General features: G+C 40.4%; 1 protein-coding gene across 4 annotated transcripts in view; it reads right to left on the bottom strand.

The window, feature by feature from the left end:
• LOC106873488 (serum paraoxonase/lactonase 3) overlaps positions 1-20,649 on the bottom strand; it is a 70,550-nt gene that overhangs the window by 12,247 nt on the left and 37,654 nt on the right. For 2 of the 4 annotated variants that reach the window (XM_089347767.1, XM_089347766.1), the window contains exon 2: positions 7,557-7,662. In XM_089347767.1, the coding sequence (XP_089203893.1) occupies positions 7,557-7,621 (65 nt within the window). In that variant the 5' untranslated portion in view covers positions 7,622-7,662. Of the gene's footprint in view, positions 1-7,556; positions 7,663-11,554; positions 11,576-17,102; positions 17,907-20,649 lie in introns of those variants that run through there. The other 2 variants (XM_089347765.1, XM_052965626.2) reach the window with 2 other exon arrangements.

Below are 20,649 nucleotides of genomic sequence, written 5' to 3'. Positions count from 1 at the left end.
ATGCTTATTCATTTTCTAAGCTTCCTAAATTCATGCTACGTTATATTCTAATCACCCAGAATTCATTGCTCTTTTAAAAATTACGATTTATGCATTGTTGTCTCTCAAATATTTAAAATCTACAATTAAGAGCCCTATCTACTCGCTGGCGGTACCTACCCACCACTACCCATTTTCCTTTATTCAAAAATTCTTATCGCTCCTTAAAATTATGGCTTTTAAGTGTTGATTTCTCAGCCCAAGAATTACAGCGTGATGTGCTGCTTGACTGGTCCCCCCCCTCTCTCTCTCTCTCTCTTTCTATATATATATGATGATGATGATGATGATCTTTTCTCCCGCCATGCCTCTGTCTACCCCTCCATCCTCTCTCTCTCTCTTTCGTAGTTTTTCCTTAAGGTCTTCAGGTTCTGGCTATATATAAATGAGAAACCCATTCTAAATTATCTCGCTGACATACTACGACGAAATCTCAAGATGCAGATAAGATAGAGATTTTTTATTTATTTACGGCCTCAAACATCTCATAAATACCTTCGCGCTTTAGTTGCCCCCTATTATTTATCTTGTTTCTCTCCATGAAATTCAATTGAATTCAGTTGTTGTCTTAAATTCATGCTTATTCATTTTCTAAGCTTCCTAAATTCATGCTACGTTATATTCTAATCACCCAGAATTCATTGCTCTTTTAAAAATTACGATTTATGCATTGTTGTCTCTCAAATATTTAAAATCTACAATTAAGAGCCCTATCTACTCGCTGGCGGTAACCCGCCCTCCCACCCCCTCCACCGGAAGTTCATTCCTCTGTCATCCCACCCCCTCCACCGGAAGTTCATTCCTCTGTCATCCCACCCCCTCCACCGGAAGTTCATTTCTCTGTCATCCCACCCCCTCCACCGGAAGTTCATTCCTCTGTCATCCCGCCCCCTCCACCGGAAGTTCATTCCTCTGCCATCCTGTCAACCTCGGCTGTCTCCCGGAACCCATCTAGTGGCCTTGGCCATCCTCTCCCCTACCTTTGGGTAGCGCATTAAGGTTGAGAAATGTTTGCAGGTTGTAGGTACTGTTTTGCTTATGAATTCTTCCAATTGCAAGTTTTCTTTTCAGGTACACGACACTGCTTTTCCCCTTCCCAGGCTACAAGCCCACACCCCCAACACCCATACTGTTAGGATTGGCACTCTCAACGTCGGCACGCTGAAAGGTAGATCTGGTGAAATTGTTGAGATGCTTGAACGGAGATGCGTAGATATGTGCTGCATCCAGGAAGTAAGATGGAGAGGAGGTTCTGCAAGGTTCCTCACAGGCAAAGAACACAGGTACAAGATTTTCTGGGCAGGGAACACTGACGGGGTCGGGGGCGTAGGAATACTTCTAGCGGAGAAATGGGTGGATAAGGTAATCGAGGTCGTTAGAGTAAGTGACAGAGTACTTAAGATCAGACTAGTGCTTCATCATAGATTAGCTACTGTCATCTCAGCCTATGCACCTCAACCTGGGCTACCAGATGGTCTGAAAGACCAATTCTATGACACCCTCTTGCAAACTACCTCGTCGACGAGTGACAGGGACCTTCTCTTTGTGGCTGGAGACTTCAACGGTCATGTCGGACGTCGTGCTGGGGGCTTCCATGGCATACATGGAGGCTATGGCTTCGGTTCCCGCAACGAGGAGGGAACCAGACTGCTGGAGTTCTGTGATGCAACCAATCTTATGGTCTGCAATACCAACTTCAGGAAACCTGCCAGTCACCTAGTCACCTACCGCTCCGGCAGACACTCTAGCCAAATCGACTACATCCTCGCCAGAAATAGGGAAAGAGGGCGGCTTATAAATGCCAAAACCTACCCTGGCGAAGAATGTACCCCACAACATAGATTAGTAGTTAGCGACTTTGGGATCAAGGCAAAATGGGTGCCCAAAATTAGACAGGCTTGGAGAAGAAGGGTGTGGAAGCTTAAAGACCCTGCAAACGGACAGAGACTTAGAGACAAGTTACTTGAAGCATTTAACGAAATAGAAGGGGATATAGCATCATACAACGTGGAAGACAATTGGAGATTTCTGCGGGACAACCTGTTGAAAGCCACCGACCAGATTTGTGGGTGGTGTAAGGTCCCCTCCCAACCCAGAGTAACGTGGTGGTGGAACAAGGAGGTAGACAGGGCTATTAGACAAAAGAAACAGGCTTGGAAGGACTGGAAGAACGGTGGTAGCAGGGAATTGTACCAATGTGCCAGAAGGGAGGCTAGGCGACAGGTTTATTTAGCTAGAGGGGAAGCAGATAAGGAAAGATTTGCCAATGTTCTGCGCCGTGAGGACCAAAGACTCGAGGTATTTCGTGTTGCAAGACAGTGTAGGAGAGAGAATAGTGATGTTGTAGGAGAGAAATGTGTTCGCATGGATGATGGTACGCTTGCATTAAATGAGGATGCAAAGAAAGAGGTCTGGAGATGCCACTACGATAGATTGCTTAATAAAGAGAATGAATGGGAGAAAGAGAGCCTGCCTTATGTCGACCCAATAGAGGGACCAGCTATCCGAGTTGATAGTACCAGGGTAGATAAAGCAATTAAGAGTATGAAGACCGGGAAAGCCCCCGGCCCATCAGGAATCACTGCAGAGATGCTCAAAATATCTGGCAGTGTTGGCTATAGCCTAGTCACCCGTATTACGAACCAGGTGATACACGAAGGAGTCATACCCTATGACTGGTGTAGCAGCATCATAGTCAACTGCTACAAAGGTAAAGGGGACGCTTTAGATACAAATAATTACAGAGGCATCAAGCTGTTAGATCAGGTTATGAAAGTTACAGAGAGGGTCATAGCCCAACTAATTAGGGAGCGAATCAATTTAGATGAGATGCAGTTTGGGTTCGTGCCAGGTAAAAGCACTACTGATGCCTTATTTCTAGTGAGACAGTTGCAGGAGAAATACCTAGCTAAGGATAAACCTCTGTACCTGGCTTTCGTTGACATGGAGAAAGCCTTTGACAGGGTCCCCCGATCCCTTATCTGGTGGTCAATGAGGAAACTTGGGATAGAAGAATGGTTAGTGAGAGCTGTGCGAGCCATGTACAGAGATGCTGCCAGTAAGGTGAGGGTTGGAAATGAATTCCGGGTAGAGGTAGGGGTCCACCAAGGTTCCGTCCTCAGCCCCCTATTATTTACCATAGTCCTCCAGGCAATCACAGAGGAGTTCAAGACAGGTTGCCCCTGGGAGCTCCTCTATGCTGATGACCTTGCCCTAATTGCGGAGTCACTATCAGAACTAGAGGAGAAGTTTCAGGTGTGGAAGCAAGGTCTAGAATTGAAGGGCCTTAGAGTCAACCTAGCTAAAACCAAAATCCTAATAAGTAGGAAGGTAGATAAAACACAAACCCCTTCAGGTAGATGGCCCTGCTCAGTATGTAGAAAAGGAGTAGGTAGTAACTCTATAAGATGTACCCGGTGCAAGCTATGGACACATAAGAGGTGCAGCAACATCAAAGGCAGGTTAACTAGCAAGTTAGTTTTTGTTTGTGGCAGATGTTCAGGTGCAATAAAGACTGCAAACAAACAGGAAACAACTTCTATCTCATTCCAGGGTGAAAAACTAGAGGTAGTCGATAGCTTCCGCTATCTGGGCGACCAAGTTAGTAGTGGGGGTGGGTGCGCTGAAAGTGTAGCTGCTAGAATAAGAATAGCCTGGGCAAAGTTTAGAGAGCTCTTACCCCTGCTGGCGACAAAGGGACTCTCACTCAGAGTAAAAGGCAGACTGTATGACGCATGAGTACGAACAACCATGCTACATGGCAGTGAACCATGGGCTGTAACTGCTGAGGACATACGTAAGCTCGCAAGGAATGAAGCCAGTATGCTCCGTTGGATGTGTAATGTCAATGTGAATACCCGTCAGAGTGTAAGTATCTTGAGAGAAAAGCTGAACATTAGAAGCATCAGTTGTGGCGTGCAAGAGAGACGATTGCGCTGGTATGGACATGTGGTGAGAATGGAGGAGGATAGCTGCGTGAAAAAGTGCCACACCCTAACAGTTGAGGGAACCCGTGGAAGAGGTAGGCCCAGGAAGACCTGGGCTGAGGTGGTGAGGCAAGACCTTCGTACATTGGGCCTCACCGAGGCGATGACTACGGACCGAGACCTTTGGAAATGGGCTGTGCGTGAGAAGACCCGGCAAGCCAAGTAAGATCGTTGCCAGTGCCCCTGGACTGGTTCTTGTGCGGGTGGCACATGAGATGCACCATTTTGAGCGTGGCCGTTGCCAGTACCGCCTGACTGGCTCCTGTAGGATTTTCGAGCGAGATCGTTGCCAGTGCCCCTGGACTGGCTTGTGCGGGTGGCACATAAAAGACACCATTTCGAGCGTGGCCGTTTTCGTGCGGGTGACACGTAAAAGCACCCACTACACTCTCTGAGTGGTTGGCGTTAGGAAGGGCATCCAGCTGTAGAAACTCTGCCAAATCGGACTGGAGCCTGGTGTTGCCATCCGGTTTCACCAGTCCTCAGTCAAATCGTCCAACCCATGCTAGCATGGAAAGCGGACGTTAAACGATGATGATGATGATGATGATGATATATATATATATATATATATATATATATATATATATATATAAATTCAATAATAGGACGAATTCTTTTACAAGAATTTATGAAGTAGCTAGCATGAAAAAAACCTCATAAGGGAAAAAATCAATCATTTATTCCCGAAATATATATTTATATTTATATAAGGGCATTACTATACAATAACGTGAGGCGTTATTGTATAGTAATGCCCTTATATAAATATATATATATATATATATATATATATATATATATATATATATATATATATATATGGGTGGGGGTGTAACAGGCTTTCACACACTTTCCATCTACCAAATTTTACCCACAAGGCATTTGGTTAAAACAGGGTTATAGTATAAGATGTTTGCTGAATGTGTTGCACAGTGGGACTGAACCCAAGATCATGTGGCTGGAAGGTAAGCTTCTTACCCACACAGCCATGACTGTGCCTGATCATAAAAAAAGAACAAATATTGGTGTTATATACAGACTGTCCTCATTTAACAACCTACCTATTTAACGACCACTCAGAGTTACGATGAACTTTACGAGCTGTCATTACATATTTTACAAAATATAAAAACTTAAAAACTTTGACTGTCGTATTGTGCGCTGTACGAGAACTGCCGTCGTGTCGGCAGTGCATCCCGAGCACTCAGCCTCACCCTCCGACACGCTCGCTCTCTCACTCTCCCGCCTGTGGTCAGCCAGGCAACACAGTGACACTCTCTGTAGCTATACTACTATTCATCGCTTTTTTCCATTATCTCTTGCACCCCATACTACAAGATGCCTCCAAAGAGGAAGAATACATCTTCACCTGCAGCAGGAAGTGCCAAGAAACAATGGAGAGCTATTGACCTTGACACGAAAATGAAAATCATTACAGACTACGTCATTATCATCATCATCGTTTAAACGTCCGCTTTCCATGCTAGCATGGGTTGGACAAATTGACTGAGGACTGGTGAAACCAGATGGCTGAATCACGCTCCAATCTGATTTGGCAGAGTTTCTACAGCTGGATGCCCTTCCTAACGCCAACCACTCAGAGTGTAGTGGGTGCTTTAACGTGCCACCGGCACGAAGGCCAGTCAGGCGGTACTGGCAACGGCCACGCTCAAAATGGTGTATTTTATGTGCCACTCGCACAACAGCCAGTCTAGGGGCACTGGCAACAATTTCGCTCGAAAGTCCTTAGACATGCCACAGGCACAAGTGCCAGAAAGGCGATGCTGGGCACAGGTGCCATCCTGATTTCACTTTCGCTTGCCCCAATGAGTCTTCGCAAACTGAGTTTCATGTCCAATGAAGGAGATGACGTTGGCATGGGTGCCAGTCGTCAAATTTAGTTCTGTTTCAATTTCACTTGCCTCAACAGGTCTTCGCAAGCGGAGTTTAGTGTCCAATGAAGGAAAGGTACGAAGGCGGGAAAAAGGTGAGAGCTATCGCAGACGATACGGGCCTGGCACATTCTACCATCTCTACTGTTTTGAAGGATAAAGTTAAAGTGAAGGAGGCAGCCAGAAGTTTGACAGGCTTTAAAGCATACATCACAAGACATCGGAAAGGTCTCGTTCACGAGATGGAAAAGTTGCTGGCAATCTGGATTGACGATCAAATTCAAAAAAGTGTTTTCTCGAATATTAATTCTGCTATGCTAGAACTTGAGGCGATGGATCTAAATTTTGAGCGATTTTCCACGGTGGAAAGGCAGACAACTGAACTTTTCCGATGTTATCGAGAAATTTATGATCTTCAAAAGCTTATATTATGGAGAAAAAAATTAAGCAGGAGAACATTGAATAAGGTTAAGAGAGTTTATTATCATGTAGTTTTAAATAAGAATTGAAGTTCATAACGAAAAATAATGCCATCTCCATACAAACTATTAATAACTCCATTTGAAGTATTATCACACCACTAGATTCTTTTCTCTCTTTCTTTTTAATCTTTCTCGCTTGATGAGCTTCCAAAGCAGGCTTAATTTGTCATAAGTGGGTAAACCAATGTAAAAACAAAGATCAAATAAACAAAACATTTAAAACTATTATGTGCTGTGAAAAAATATGAACAGGTTTAGTTACAAGCAGCGAAGTGTATGATCTTAAGATATATATTTTTACAAGAGAAGAAGACAGAACAAACAAGAGGTAAGTGTCTCGAGCAAAGGTTCCTGATAAGCCTCATAAGAAAATGCTTACAGTAACATAACACTATGTTCCAATAAGTTACCAGAACACCTAAAGCTGGCACCTAACTCTGGACTTAGAAGCGTTATTCACATACATCTGTTATCTCAATACTTGTTAATCATTTACAGGGTTAGGGTAAATAAATGATATCTCTTGTAATATGTACAGCATTCATTTCTTCACCATTAAATCAGTTTTAATTATCAAAGATACATTTTGTCCCCTATTTCTATTATCGTATCTTTTATTTTTCTATCCTTTACTTGTTTCAGTCATTAGACTGTGGCCATGCTGGAGCACTGCCTTAAAGGGGTTTTAGTCAAACAAATCTACCCCAGGACTTATTTTTTTTTTTTTACGCCTAGTACTTATTCTATCAGTGTCTTTTGCTGAGCTGCTAGGTTACGGGGACCTAAACACATCAGCATTGGTTGTCAAGCAGTGAAGAGGGAACAAACACGCACACACACACACACACACACACACACACACACACACACACACACACACACACACATGCAGTAGGCTTCTCTTTTACTCTTTTACTTGATTCAGTCTTTGTCTGTGTCCATGCTAGAGCACCGCTTTTAGTCGAGCAAATCGATCCCAGGACTTATTCTTTGTAAGCCTAGTACTTATTCTATCGGTCTCTTTTGCCAAACTGCTAAGTTACGGGGGATGTAAACACACCAGCGTCAGTTGTCAAGCGATGTTGGAGGGACAAACACAGACACACAAACATATGCACACATGAATACAAATATGGACAATGATTATGACTTACATAAAACCGCATATATGTTGGAGAAGCAAGGCTGAAATGCTGATGAGGACAATCTTTAGATACATGGTGAAAAATCTGAGAAGATCAACAGCCAGATGACAACAACCTGCAAAATAGAGTAAAATATTTATTTTTATTACATTTAGAAAGATAACTCTTCAAGATGATAATATTCATTGACTTCTATCTTAATAATAATAATAATGAACTGATTGTATACAGTGCTCAGGTGCACTACAACTTGTCAAAAGTGCGTATAAAGCATATGAAGTATTGTACAAATGTCTGGAAAGTGAACAGTGTATGAGTCAGATACATGCTTGCGTGTGTATGGAGGGGAGAATATCATGTGTAGTGTTGGCAAATCTCAGGAAGCATGCAGTTCTCCAACAACTAACAACTGATGCTGGCAGTTTGTTCCATACTTCAGCAACTCTTAGCGTGAAAAAGTGTTGATGAAAGTCATGGGAACTGTGCTGTTTTCTGACTTTGTAAACATGTCCACAGGTGTTAGACAGGTGGAATTTGAAAAGGTGCTCAGAGTTATTGTTAGTAAGAGGGTTAATTATTTTATGGGCATCTGCCAAGTCAGCTGCCAGGCGTCAGAGTTTCGATGTATCTATACCCAGGGAAGTAAGGCGTTCAGAATATGGCAAAACATGTGACCAATAAACAATAGATGTGAACCAATAAGGGAAGTTTTTATGTGATCACTCGGTTTGCTAGAAATAACAGCCAAATCTCCCATGAATTACATACTGCCATCTTAAAAGAGAAAAGCAAAAACATTTTGGATAATGTAATCCCAGAATACACAATACTTTTGGAATGGCTCTGATCATAGGTTCACCCAAGTTGATCCAGGGCTATACAACAGCACCAATGCATACAACTCCTTTTGCCACATCCAGCAAGAAAACAGAAAACAAAATCTGTGGCCTTTTGAGTCAATTGGAAAACTTTTGTGGTCATTCAATCTGCTACTCACAGTCACGTAAGTTTTATCACTGGTCAATGGATGACTATTTCACTGAGGCTACACATTCACCATACTACTTGCCATGGCTTCCTTTGTAGCCCTAGTCTGGGTGACTATCATGTCTGTTCTAGGCCAGTTTATTTTCATATTCACCACTAACCCCTACAGCTAAAGGCTGTTCCATTATCCACCACATGGCTGTCTCTCTCCTAATTCTATCACCAGCAGTGTTATAATGTTTAAATTATACGCTCATGCTGTAACAGCTGCAGGAACGTCAACAATATACTCTAGTCTTGTTGGTTCACTTAGAATCTACAATGAATTTAAACAGTTCACATCTGGCCCAAATATTCTACTTGTTCCATGTGTAAAGTGGCCAGATCCAGCATCTCACACCTATCTTACAATGTCATTCTAAGAATAAACAATCACATCATTGAAATCTCTGAGCTCTAAAATTATACATGATTAATTTCAAACAATATGAATAAATAGGCCTTATATTTGACAGGGTAATCTGAATACCAAAGGGTTAAGGCAGTCAGTTTGTTTATATAGGACCTCATATAATGAGGAGAAGGAGCACTCCATCGGTTATGACGATAAGGGTCCCAGCTGATATGATCAATGGAACAGCTTGCTCATGAAATTAATGTGCAAGTGGATGAGCACTCCAAAGACACGTGTACCCTGCACATAGTTCTCAGAGAGATACAGTGTGACAAGACTGGCCTTTTGAAATATAGGTACTACTCATTTTTGCCAGCTGAGTTAGACTGGAGCAAAGTGAAATAAAGTGTCTTGCTCAAGGACACAATGAGTTGCCAGGAATTGAACTCACAATCTTACTATCATGAGCCAAACGCTCTCACCACTAAGCCACACACCTTCACTATATATATATATATATATATATATATATTAAATTCAAATTACGGCAAATGTAAATAAACAAACGAAGTTTGCTTTTAGAGGAGTTGAGATGTCTTAGAAAGTTAAAGAAGAGATTTTAAATTCTCAATCGCAGAATAATGCTAATAATATAGCCTGAACAGGATAAACTACCCCTATTTTGCAGAGAAAAGTGTAGGTGGCTAACCTTCCTTCATTGGACACTAAACGTAGCTTGCGAAGACCTGTTGGGGCAAGTGAGACTGAAGCTGAACTAAATTTGATGACTGGCACCCGTGCCAATGGAGCGCTAGCAGCACCATCCGAGCGGGATCACTGCCAGAGCAGCAGTCTTGCTTCCGTGCCAGTGGCACGTAAAAAGCACCATTTGAGCGTGATCATTTCCAGCTTCGCCTTACTGGCACTTGTGCCGGTGGCATGTGAACAAAACATTGGACTGACTCCTGTGCAGGTGGCACGTAAAAAACACCATTTGAGCATAGCCCTTGCCAGTACCACCGGACTGGCCCCCATGCAGGTGACACATAAAAAGGTATCCACTACACTCTTGAAGTGGTTGGCATTAGGAAGGGCATCCAGCTGTAGAAACTCTGCCAGATCAGATTGGAGCCTGGTGTAGCCATCTGGTTTGCCAATCCCCAGTCAAATCATCCAACCCATGCTAGCATGGAAAGCAGACGTTAAATGATGATGATGATGACGATGATGATATATATATATCTTCATTAAATATATGTACTGGGATATCTCTGACATTTACTACAGAAGGTTCCACTATTAAGAATAGGTTGATAACTTTCTGTATATTACAAATTGGTGAGCAAGTTTATTTATATTTAAGCCAATATCCTGTGTTATATTAAAAAAATATATATAGACCATATGCCCTGGAGGTATTTTCCCTCAGTCTTAAATTGTCTGAAATCGAGCCAAAATTTTTATTGGCACAAATTGTCGATTGTTTAGAACAGTCCAAGTTTCTTTGAATGAATACACTACACAATCAAGTAAATCTTTAATAATACAAGTGACTGTTTGACATGCTAGAAATAGCAGCAAACCAAATCCCAATGAAACTCCACATCACTGCCTTAAACAAGAACACATAAGATAATGTAGTGCAAGATACATTATGCCTAAAACAATAACTAAAAATAAAAATAGACAGAATGGTGTAGGCATGGCTATGCGGTAAGAAGCTTGCTTCCCGACAACATGGTTCCAGGTTCAGTCCCACTGCGTAACACCTTGAGCAAGTACCTTCTACTATAACCTCAGGTCAACCAAAGTCTTGTGGGTGGATTTGGTAAGCAGAAACTGAAAGAAGCCTGTTTTGTGTGTATATATGTGCGTGACAGCCGGTGTTGGTGTGTTTACATCCCCATAACTTAGCTGTTTGGCAAAAGAGACTAATAGAATAAGCACCAGGGCTTCATAATAAAAAAAGATACTGGGTTTGATTCTGTCAATCAAAAGACTCTTCAAGGCAATGCCCCAGCATGGCCACAGTCTAACAACTGAAACAAGTAAAAGATAACAATAAACAGAATGGTCACAGCTGGAGCATATCATTATTTACATTATTTACATTTGATGGATATTTGTCCTCATCTTGTTTGTTGTTAGCACAACATTTCGGCTGATATACCCTCCAGCCTTCTTTAGGTGTCTTGGGGAAATTTCGAACCTGGGTTCTCATTCCTAAGGTATTTTTCGATGTTATTATTATTATTGTTGTAGTTGTTGTTGTTCAGGTCTCTGCTTGGAATAGAACTCGGAATCTTTGGGTTAGTAGCCCACGCTCTTAACCACTACGCCATATGCCCGTGGGCATATGACCTGAATAATAATAATAATAATAATAATGATGATAATAATAATAATAATAATAACATCGAAAAATACCTTAGAGATGAGAACCCAGGTTTGAAATTTCCCCAAGACACCTGATGAAGGCTGGAGAGTATATCAGCCGAAACGTTGTTTTAACAACAGACAAGATGAGGACAAATATCCATCAAATGTAAATAATGTAAGTAATGCACATAATTCCTCATCTCTTAAATATAGAACTGGAGCATATCAGTCTGACAAGTGAACTGACCTAACACTAAGCAACAATGGTCATTGGTAATTTCTTTAATTTCATTTTTGAAATGTTTCTCCATTCTGCTAAAAAAAAAAACAGATAAAGTTATGGTCTCAGCTTGACTTGCGTTTCATTGTCTTGATGTAGATTGATACAGTCACTGATAAGAGTTTTATTCTGGCTGGATGGGTTTGCTAAAAGCCCCAGATCTGTTGCTAACCATACTTAGAAGATAAGGAGCAACCTGGTTATTTGTGAATTGCAAGTGTCCAATTAATACTCTTTTACCCTTTTACTTGTTTCAGTCATTTGTCTGTGGCCATGCTAAAGCATTGCCTTTAGTCGAGCAAATCAACCCCAGGACTTATTCTTTGTAAGCCTAGTACTTATTCTAGCGGTCACTTTTGCTGAACCGCTAAGTTACAGGGACGTAAACACACCAGCATTGGTTGTCAAGCAATGTTGGTGGGGACAAACACAGACACACAAACATATACACACACACATACATATATATGATGGGCTTCTTTCAGTTTCCGTCTACCAAATTCACTCACAAGGCTTTGGTCGGCCTGAGGCTATAGTAAAAGACACTTGCCCAAGGTGTCACACAGTGGGACTGAACCCGGCACCATGTGGTTGGTAAGCAAGCTACTTACCACTCAGCCACTCCTACGCCTAATGTTTGTTATTTGTCAAAACCTTCCCCTACTGCTCTAAACTAGATAACTGGAACGTTGGTTATCATAGCTAGACTTTGCATGAACACTGGAGCAGTAATCAATTGCCTTCCAGGCAAGTGGAATTTGAACTCAGATTGTAGATATATACTGTACAAGGTCTGATCAATAATTAACCAGACTGTTGCCATAGTAACGAAGCTAAGGCACGCAAAGTGAAGCCGCTTGGCACAGTTTGACCTTGAATTTTCCTGTGCAGGTGCACTAAGTTCTAGCTTACTTTTGCTGTTTACAGCAGTGTTTGGAAGGAAGGTGTGTAGTGTGTGATCGTTACATTGACCATGAGAGAGAAAGTTGTGATGGCGATGCTTGTTCTGAGGCCTATGCAAAGTTTAAGAAAGTGTATGGAGAGGAGTGTGTGAGCCGCACACATGTGTATGAGTGGTTCGCACATTTCCAAGATGGCTGAAAAATGTCGATATTGACAAATGTTCTGGGAGACCCACAACAAGCAGAACTGAGAAAAATATTGCAGATGCGCATGCAGCTGTAAGGGGAAATTGTCAAATCACCATCCGTGAGTTATCAGAGGATGTGCAGATTAGTTACAGTTCAGTTCAGTCCATTATCACTGAAGATTTGGGTATTAGACGCGTGCCTGGCACATTTGTGCCAAAACTGGTTTCAGCTGACCAAAATGACACTCCGGTTTCATATTTCTTTACTAACCACAAGGGGCTAGACACAGAGGGGACAAACAAGAACAGAGAAATGGATTAAGTCGATTATATTGACCCCAGTGTGTAACTGGTGCTTATTTAATCAACCCCGAAAGGATGAAAGGCAAAGTCGACCTCAGCGGAATTTGAACTCAGAACGTAGCGGCAGATGAAATACCGCTAAGCATTTTGCCCGGCGTGCTAACATTTCTCCCAGTTCGCCGCCTTACGACACTCAGGTTTCAGTTGCACAAGATCTCCTGGATTGTGTCGAGAACAATGAAAGCTTTGGAAAGGCCTCTGAGCAGACATCACCATCACAACTTTCTCTACCATGGTCAATACAACAATCACTCACTACACACCTTCCTTCCAAGCACTGCTGTAAACAGCAGAAGTGGGCTAGAATGTTAAAACTTAGCGTGCATACACAGCAGAGTCCAAGGTCAATCTGTGCGAAGCAGCTTCACTCTCCATGCTTTAGCTTCATTACTATAGCAATAGTCTGGAGACTTATTGATCAGACCGCATAAAACATTTCTGCCATAGATTCTGCAAAGCAATGTGAAATGAAGTGTTTTACTCAAGAACACAAAGTGCCACCTGGTCCAGGAATCCAGCCGATGGTATAGTGACCATGTGCCTTCACCCATATACATATCGTAATTGTGGTCAATGCCACTGTCGTGTAAATGACCTGTTGAAAACATCCTTCAATCATTGGGCAATATGCTGTGCTTGAGAAGACCTGTCGAACTGAGTAAAATCGTAGTCATGGCTGATGCCAGTGCCGTCTGACTGGCACCCATGCTGATGGCACATAAAAAGAACTTTTCGAGCATTGGGTCTCATGGAGGCAGTGACAGGTGACCAAAACCTTTGGCGATATACTGTGTTTGTGTAGACTTGTCAAGCCAAGTGAGACCGTAGTTGTGGCCAATGCCTGTGTCAGGTCATTGGCACCCGTGCCGGCGACATGAAAAGAAAACACCCACTACGCTCTTGGAGTGGTTGACATTAAGAAGGGCAGGCATCCAGCCGTAGAAACCTTACTAAATCAGATCAGAACCTAGTGTTGCTCCCCAGCTTACCAGTTATCAGCCAAACTGTCCAACCCATGCCAGCATGGAAAGCAGACTGATGATGATGATGATGATGATATATTTCTATGATCATTTTGGGAGGTATGTAATGTTGCATATCATATGTACACAACTTTAAGCATTTATTTTCAAAATACAAGTAAGAAGATAAATAAAATGTATATCATATTATGTATTATAAAGAGACAGACAAATGCATTGCAATTATACAGTTCTATATTAAACTACAGTGTCATCTGCATGCCAGAGAAATGTATGAAAACCTATGAAAATATGCATGAAATGAAATATATCATTATTTCTTACATTAAATATATATGGATACTTTATAGTATATATGAAATGAAATATGTCTTTATTATATATTAGATATTATATACAGGACAATATATTACAGTATATGTGAAATGAAGTATGTCTTAATTACATACTAGCAGAAGAGACAGCACTGCCAAGGATAAACAGTTGCTATAAATGACCCAGAGTTCATCATCATCATCATCATCACTGTTGTCGTTGTTTAATGTCTGCTTTCCATGGGTTGGACGGTTTGACTGAGGACTGGCAAGCCAGAAGGCTACGCCAGGCTCCAATCCAATCTGGCAAAGTTTCTACAGCTGGATGCCCTTCCTAACACCAACCACTCCGAGAGTGTAGTGGGAGCATTTTTAAATGCCACTGGCATGAGGCCCAGTCAGGCAGTACTGGCATCGACCACATTCGAATGGTGCTTTTTATGTGCCACCAGCACGGGAGCCAGTCAGGCAGCACTGGCATCAACCACACTCGAATGGTGCTTTTTACATGCCACCGGCATGGGAGCCAGTCAGGCGGCACTGGCAACGATCATGCTCAAATGGTGCTTTTTACGTGCCACCAGCACGGGAGCCAGTCAGTTGTTCTTGATATCCTTGATATAATAAAAGTATACCTGAAGTAGTTGTATGAAGCCAACTTAATCTGACAGTCCCCTGAAGGGAATAATACTACTGTTGGTTAGACCTAGGAAGCTGCACTGCTTCCTGTTGGCCTTGACACATTTCTTGTGTCCTTATGTTTACAAACTGCTGCCTTAGATATTATGACTGATAAATGGTATGGAAAACCTCTCAATGGCAAATACCCATGGTGCAGGGTTCAGTCCCACTGCGTGGCACCTTGGGCAACTGTCTTCTACTATAGCCTCGGGCCAACCAAAGCCTTGTGAGTGGATTTGGTAGACGGAAACTGAAAGAAGTTCGTCGTATATATGTGTATATATGTATGTGTGTGTATATGTTTGTGTGTCTGTGTTGCCCCCACCCAACATCGCTTGACAACTGATGCTGGTGTGTTTACGTCCCCTAACTTAGCGGTTCAGCAAAAAGAGACCGATAGAATAAGTACTAGGCTTACAAAGAATAAGTCCCGGGGTCGATTTCCTCGACTAAAGGCGGTGCTCCAGCATGGCTGCAGTCAAATGACTGAAACAAGTAAAAGAGTAAGAGTCAAGTGACGAACTGGCAGGGTGGACGTCACGCCGGGAAAAATGCCTAGTAGCATTTAGTCCGTCTTTACGTTCTGAGTTCAAATTCCGCTGGGCTCGATTTACCCTTTCATTTTTTTTTTTTTTTTTGTAGTCGATAAAATAAGTACCATTTGAACACTGGGATCATATCGACTTGTGCCTAAAGTAGTAAGCATTGTTACAAAGAGGAGTGGAGGATTAACAAGAATCATTACAGAATTGGATAAAAATGCCTTGAGTTATTTGTTTAAAAATTAGAGAAAAGGCCAGGACAAGCCAACCAGGAAACATCTACGCGATCGCCCAGGCTGCTAGAAATAACAGTCAAATACTTCCAGTACACACACTACTATTTTTGTTTGTTTTGATTTTAAGGGAGGTCGTGTTGAAAAATGTAATCGCAGATATTCAGTCGAATTGGGTGGTCAAGATTGGAATGGCTGTTAAATCAATACCGACAAGAGATAAAATATCGTTACATGACAAAATTCGAGACCTCTTCAATTCTAACCTAAAAACGTTTAGCTACCTTGTTACAGCTGAAGTAATGGAATTGTTTAATTTGATGTTATAAAATACATACATAGCAGTTAATATCATCTAAAATATGTTGCTGCAGGTTTTATATTATAACTCCCAGGTTTATCAATTTATATATAACTAGCATTCGTATGCATATATAAAGGCAAGCGAATTAGCTGGTTTATTAATTTCACCTGGATTGGCAGCGGCCATGCTGCATCACGTTTTGCTGTTGTTTATTTGATTTAATTAAATGCATGCTTTTACAGTTGTATAGAAATGATGGATTTTGCAAATAAATTTAAACTCTCGCTTGCAGCCAAAATTTCTTCAGCAATTTATGCCCGACCCACAGTCTATCGTTTTCTCGCTGCCCTCAAAATAACATGTTAATCGACGTTTGGAAATGCTCTGTATTGAATTGCTAACACGAGTATAAATGGATGAGAAGCTATTTTCTTCGTTTTCTAAGTAATGGCAATAATGAATAGTAAATAAGATCGGTGCTGAGTTCAAAGAAATGCTTCTATAGCTCAGCTTCAAAATAATAATAATAAAAAAACAATCGATGTAAGAAAACGTTTAAAATACGGTAAACCTTGTTTTGCCCACTAAACCTATCAAAACAACAAGAAGCTTTTTATATTAGCGAAAAAATAATTTTAATCATTGTTTTCTGGTGAATGAAACCTAAAATGATAAAAAAAAATTTATTTTTACATAAACAGATGACAGAAATATGCTTAATATAAAAGAAACTGAATTTAAGAACTGCTGAAATAAAATAATTTATAGATATAGAAGTTTGGGGTTTGTTTTGAATCAATAAAAAACATGTTTTAACGCTAACTTGTCACATTCAGATCAAGCAGGCAAAAACTTAGGTTTATCCACAACACGATCTAATCCTGACTACTAACTTCCACCAACACAATAAATTAAATTTGAAATATGAGTTGAAACCTTTCAATAAAACATTAATTCATTCAGAAATATCAAGTAGGAGGATGTAAACAAAATGAATAGCTGTACCTTAGCGTGCAAGCACCTGCAAGGTTTGGGTCCAACATAAATAACTCCACCAATAGAACTCTTCTATATAAAGAAAGCTAGGACGGTGATATGACAACATAAACAAGCTGACCTAATCTTGATCAGAGATAATCTTTAAACATTCCTAAAGTAATGAATATATTGTAAATATTTTAATCGTTATCGATCTGCTTATTATTTTCTTTTACCACGCGAGTCTTTGTATTGTTAATATAAATAAAAGTTCTCAATTAAATTTTCTCCTCGGTAGTAGAATATATTTTCTTATTTCATTTGCTCGAAATAAAGTCCTTTCTTCTCAATACCTATAACTGCCTTTGTCATTACGTCTTTTTTTAAAAATCTTGCTCTTTATTTGTTATAGATTACTAAAATAAATAGTCATATATCTATAATCTTTTCACTGTAGCTAGTCTTAATATGTAAACATCGATGTTCTATTATTATTCCATTCGTTCTACTTGCGAGTAGTTAGTGTAAGCCTTCTGTTCATTTTCCAGTTTAACTCCCTAATTGCTGCTAAGTCTCAGTGGGAGACGTCGTTTAGTTCGATGCTACTTTTTGCAGGTATTTGGTTTCTAAGTTACCAGCTACATTTAGTCAGTGTTCGGTTGCGTAGGCTGGTTATGCAATTAAAGAATTATTATTGTTTTATGTCGAACGCCTTGTGATTACAGTTGCAGTAGTACTCGACGTCACGACATATTCTCATTATAGATAGATAGATAGATAGATAGAGACCGCTATGAACTCATAGCTCTTTATTCTGTCACTTAGATGCTAGTAGTATCTAAGATGATGCAAAAATATTTGCAGTTTTTCTTATTTTAAACACAGGCGTTTATTTTTGGAAACTACGTTTATGTTATATACCACGATGAAGCTGAAATTTCGGTGTAGCAATTTATTCCATCTTTCTTGCTTTATTTTTATTTATTTCGGTAGTTTTTGTCAATTTATTACTATCATCATCATCATCATCATCATGATTATTATTATTATTATTATTATTATTATTATTATTATTATTATTATTATTATTATTATTATTATTATTATTATTATTATTATTATTCAGTAGTTTTATTTTTATAACGTGCTTTCACTTCACTACCGAGCGCAGCTCTGTGCGCCTTGGGTATGTGCTGTGGTTTGCTGTGGTGCTCTTATGTTTACTGTATTGAAAGTGTTTTGCGTAGAATGTGTGCAGTACCCAGTAGTGCAATTTTCTGTATGTTATATATATTTGTAAGTCCTGGTGTTTTTGTTATGTATTTGTCTGAATATTTTTTTATTATACCTAAGGCACCTACTATGATAGGAATTGTTTCTGTTTTTAGATTCCACATTCGAGTTATCTCTATTTCCAGGTCTTTGTATTTTGAAAGTTTTTCCATTTCTTTTAGAGAAACGTTGTCATCTGCTGGTATTGAAACATCAATTAGAAGGCATTTTTTTCCTTCATGATCTTTGACAACTATATCTGGTCTATTCGCCTTAATTTCTCTATCTGTGTGTATTGGCATATCCCAGAGTATGGTTGCTTTCTCGTTTTCTGTGACCTTTTCTGGCGTGTGTTTATACCATCTTTTTTCTGTTGCTATTCCATAATGTTGGCATAGCTTCCAGTGTATATAGGTCCCCGCTCTGTCGTGTCTGTGAATATATTCCTTCTTAGCCAGGACTGGGCAGCCAGAGATAATATGATTTATTGTTTCTTGTCGATCTCCACATATTCTACAGTTACTTGTTATATTTCTTTTCATTATGTGTTTTTGGTAATTTCTGGTGGGGAGGCTTTGATCTTGTGCAGCAATTAAAAATCCTTCAGTCTCTGCTTTGAGTCCTGAGCTTCTCAGCCATCGCTGGGATTTTTCTCTGTCTATTTCTTTCGCATTTAGTTTAGCCCAGTATTTACCATGTAGGGGCTTTTCTTGCCATCGTTTTATCATGGTCCGTTGCTGTTCTAGTTTTAGTTTGGATTTCATTTGTTTTATAGCTTTTGTTGTTTCTTCTTCTTCTTCTTCGTATTTGTTAGGTAGATTGATTTCTTGTTTGTATTTGTCAGCTTCCTTAAATACTGAAAACAGTTTTTTGTTTTGCTCGTGTTTTGTGGCTATTTGTATTAGTTTCCCTTGCTTCTGGAGTAGGTATTTTTGCAGTCCTATGGTGGTTATTTTATAATAGTTTTCTAGCTGTATAAGACCCCTGCCACCTTCTGTGCGTTGTATATATAGCCTTTCTATGTCAGATTTTGGGTGGTGCATCCTATATCCTGTCATTATTTTTCTTGTTTTCCTGTCTATTTTACATAGTTCGTTTAGTGTCCAGTTAAGGATGTTGTAGCTGTAGCTTATAACTGGGACAGCTAAAGTGTTGATACCCATTATCTTGTTTTTAGCATTGAGCTCTGTTTTTAGTATTGATCTAACTCGTCTATAGTACTCTTTCTTTATTTTTTCTTTCATTTGTGTATGTTGTATCCTATCTAGTTCATTGACTCCTAAATACTTATATGGTTGGCTTTCGTCTAGTTCTCTTATTTCATTGGCTTTATCTAGTGTTATATTGCTACTTTTAACTAATTTTCCTCTTTTCAGGGTTGCTTTGGCACATTTTTCTAATCCGAATTTCATTTCTATTTCCTTGGTAAAGCCGTGTACTGTCTGTAGTAGTGTTTCTAGCTCTTTGTCGTTTTTTGCATATAATTTTAGGTCATCCATATATAGAAGGTGGCTGACTGTTTTTCCATAGCATTTGTAACCGCATCCAGTTCTATTTAGCAATTCTGTTAAAGGTGTGAGTGCCAGGCAGAACAGGAGTGGAGAGAGCGTGTCTCCCTGGAATATTCCTCTTCTAATGGGGATGGCTTTCGTTTTCACAAGTCCCTCTTTTGTTTGGAGCTGTAGCACTGTCTGCCATTTGTTCATTGAGTGCTCTATGTATTTTATGATAATTGGTGCCACCTTGTTTATGGCTAGTGTTTCCAGAATCCACGTGTGGGGAACACTGTCGAAAGCCTTTTGGTAGTCCACCCAGGCCATACTGAGGCCTTTCTTCTTTCTGCGGCTGTCTTCAGTTATGGCTTTATTGATCAATAATTGATCTTTACAGCCGTATGAGCCCTTGCAGCATCCCTTCTGCTCTTCTGGAAACAGGTTGTTATTTTCCAGGTGTTTACTCACTCTCTGCGATATTATTGCAGTAAAGGCTTTGTAGATCGTAGGGAGACAGGTTATAGGTCTATAGTTTTGTGGTTTCTCCGTTTCCGTGGATTTGGGGATTAAGATGGTTTTCCCTTTTGTGAGCCATTCAGGCATTGTTTCTGGATCTGCTATTATGTTGTTAAAGTTTTCTGCCAGCTTTTTATGCATTGCTGGCAGGTGTTTTAACCAGAAATTGGGGATCTTGTCGTGTCCAGGTGCTTTCCAGTTGCTTAGTCTTTGCAGTGTCTGGGTGACCTCTTCAGTTGTTATAGGGGCCCAGAGTTGCTCAGGTGCTAAGTTCGTTGTTTTAATGGTCCTTT

Source organism: Octopus bimaculoides, chromosome 2 (genome assembly GCF_046866305.1).
Source record: "Octopus bimaculoides isolate indiv1 chromosome 2, ASM4686630v1, whole genome shotgun sequence".
Lineage (NCBI taxonomy): Eukaryota > Metazoa > Mollusca > Cephalopoda > Octopoda > Octopodidae > Octopus > Octopus bimaculoides.
The sequence above is the reverse complement of the archived record's forward strand: the minus strand, read 5'-3'. Positions and strand labels throughout refer to the sequence as shown.